Below are 1,237 nucleotides of genomic sequence, written 5' to 3' on the forward strand. Positions count from 1 at the left end.
CTGCTGCTGCTGCTGCTGCTGGCGGATCGCCTGCTGAATGTCTGAAAGCAAATCCTCTTGCTCCGTGGCCGAGTGAAAGCTATAGATGTCCGTGTCCGAGCCTGAACTGGTCCTTTGTCCATCCTGCATCCCCACAGCTGTTTCCAAATCCTCCAAGACCACCCTGCCCCCAACCCCAGCATCAGTGGGTCCATGGCCACTTGGACGGTTTATCTCGAAAGGGTCAGCACACTCGGTGTCCGACAGGCCTGTCTCGTCTGCCGAGAGGCTGAGGTCTGGAGTCTTGGTGACCAGAGAATGCGCGCTGTCCAGCTCCCCGGTCTGCAGGGCCTGGGAGTCCAGCACATCCTCGCGGGAGCCGCCGGTGCTCTTCCCCTTGGACAGGTTCTTCCTGATCCGCAGGTTGGAAAACACTGAGGCTCTAGATTCCGACTTGCTCTTCTTCTTGCCCGGCTCCCCCCCGCCGCCACCCCCTCCCCCCTTGCCGTGCTTGCCCAGCGCCTTCTTGCCCCCGCTCCCCTTCTTTGTGGCTTCCACATCCCTGGGCCCAACAGCATCCTCTGCGCTGCTTCCGCCTTCGTGCAAGGCGTCACCTGCGCTCCTCTTCAGCTTCCCGTCCTGGTTCCCCATGGTGCAATCCCGCTGCTGAGCCGAGGCGCGTCCAGCACTCAGGCCATGCCGGCCCTCCTTGGCCCCCAGCCCGCACAGGGGGAGGCACGGGGGCCAGTCAGGCCGCCGGGCAGGCCTCTGGGCGAGGAGGCCAACGCGCGTGGGGCTGGCCCTGCTCGCATCTGCCGCCTCTTTGCACAATGCGCGCCTGCTCCCGCGGCTGCCGTGGCTGCGGCTGCAGCCCCGCGCAAGCAGGGCTCGAACATGCTCAGTGCAGCACTCAGAGCCAGCCAATGGCTGCGCAGAACGCAGGCCGGGCCTGGCCCCCCAATGGCCTCCGCCGACCCCTCCGCCGTCGCTTGGCTCCTCGCCGAAGCGGGGCGCGAAAAATGTTTGCCCTATCTCGGGCACTTGCACTTCCACCGTGTGAACCGAATGCATTGTCCCGGTGGAAAAAGTTCGTCCGCTGGGAGATACACAAGGAACTTCAAACCTCCGGGACCTGCAATGACGAAAGTTAAACAAAAAAGGGAATTTTTAAACGGGGAAAAACTGAAGCTGCATTCCAGTTTGGAGGTGCGTAGGATAGCGAGGCCATATATCCTACCCACCCCCTCCCCCAACGTGC

The 1,237-nt window shown here is 63.0% G+C and overlaps 1 protein-coding gene across 1 annotated transcript in view; it reads right to left on the bottom strand.

The window, feature by feature from the left end:
* Positions 1-864, bottom strand: part of FMN2 (formin 2) — a 376,980-nt gene extending 376,116 nt beyond the window's left edge. Inside the window, 1 exon segment of the mRNA XM_034667639.1 lies at positions 5-864. Within this exon segment, the coding sequence (XP_034523530.1) occupies positions 5-630 (626 nt within the window). The 5' untranslated portion in view covers positions 631-864.
* Positions 865-1,237: the final 373 nt, after the last annotated feature.

The sequence above is a fragment of the Ailuropoda melanoleuca genome, chromosome 8, assembly GCF_002007445.2.
Source record: "Ailuropoda melanoleuca isolate Jingjing chromosome 8, ASM200744v2, whole genome shotgun sequence".
NCBI classification, from domain to species: domain Eukaryota; kingdom Metazoa; phylum Chordata; class Mammalia; order Carnivora; family Ursidae; genus Ailuropoda; species Ailuropoda melanoleuca.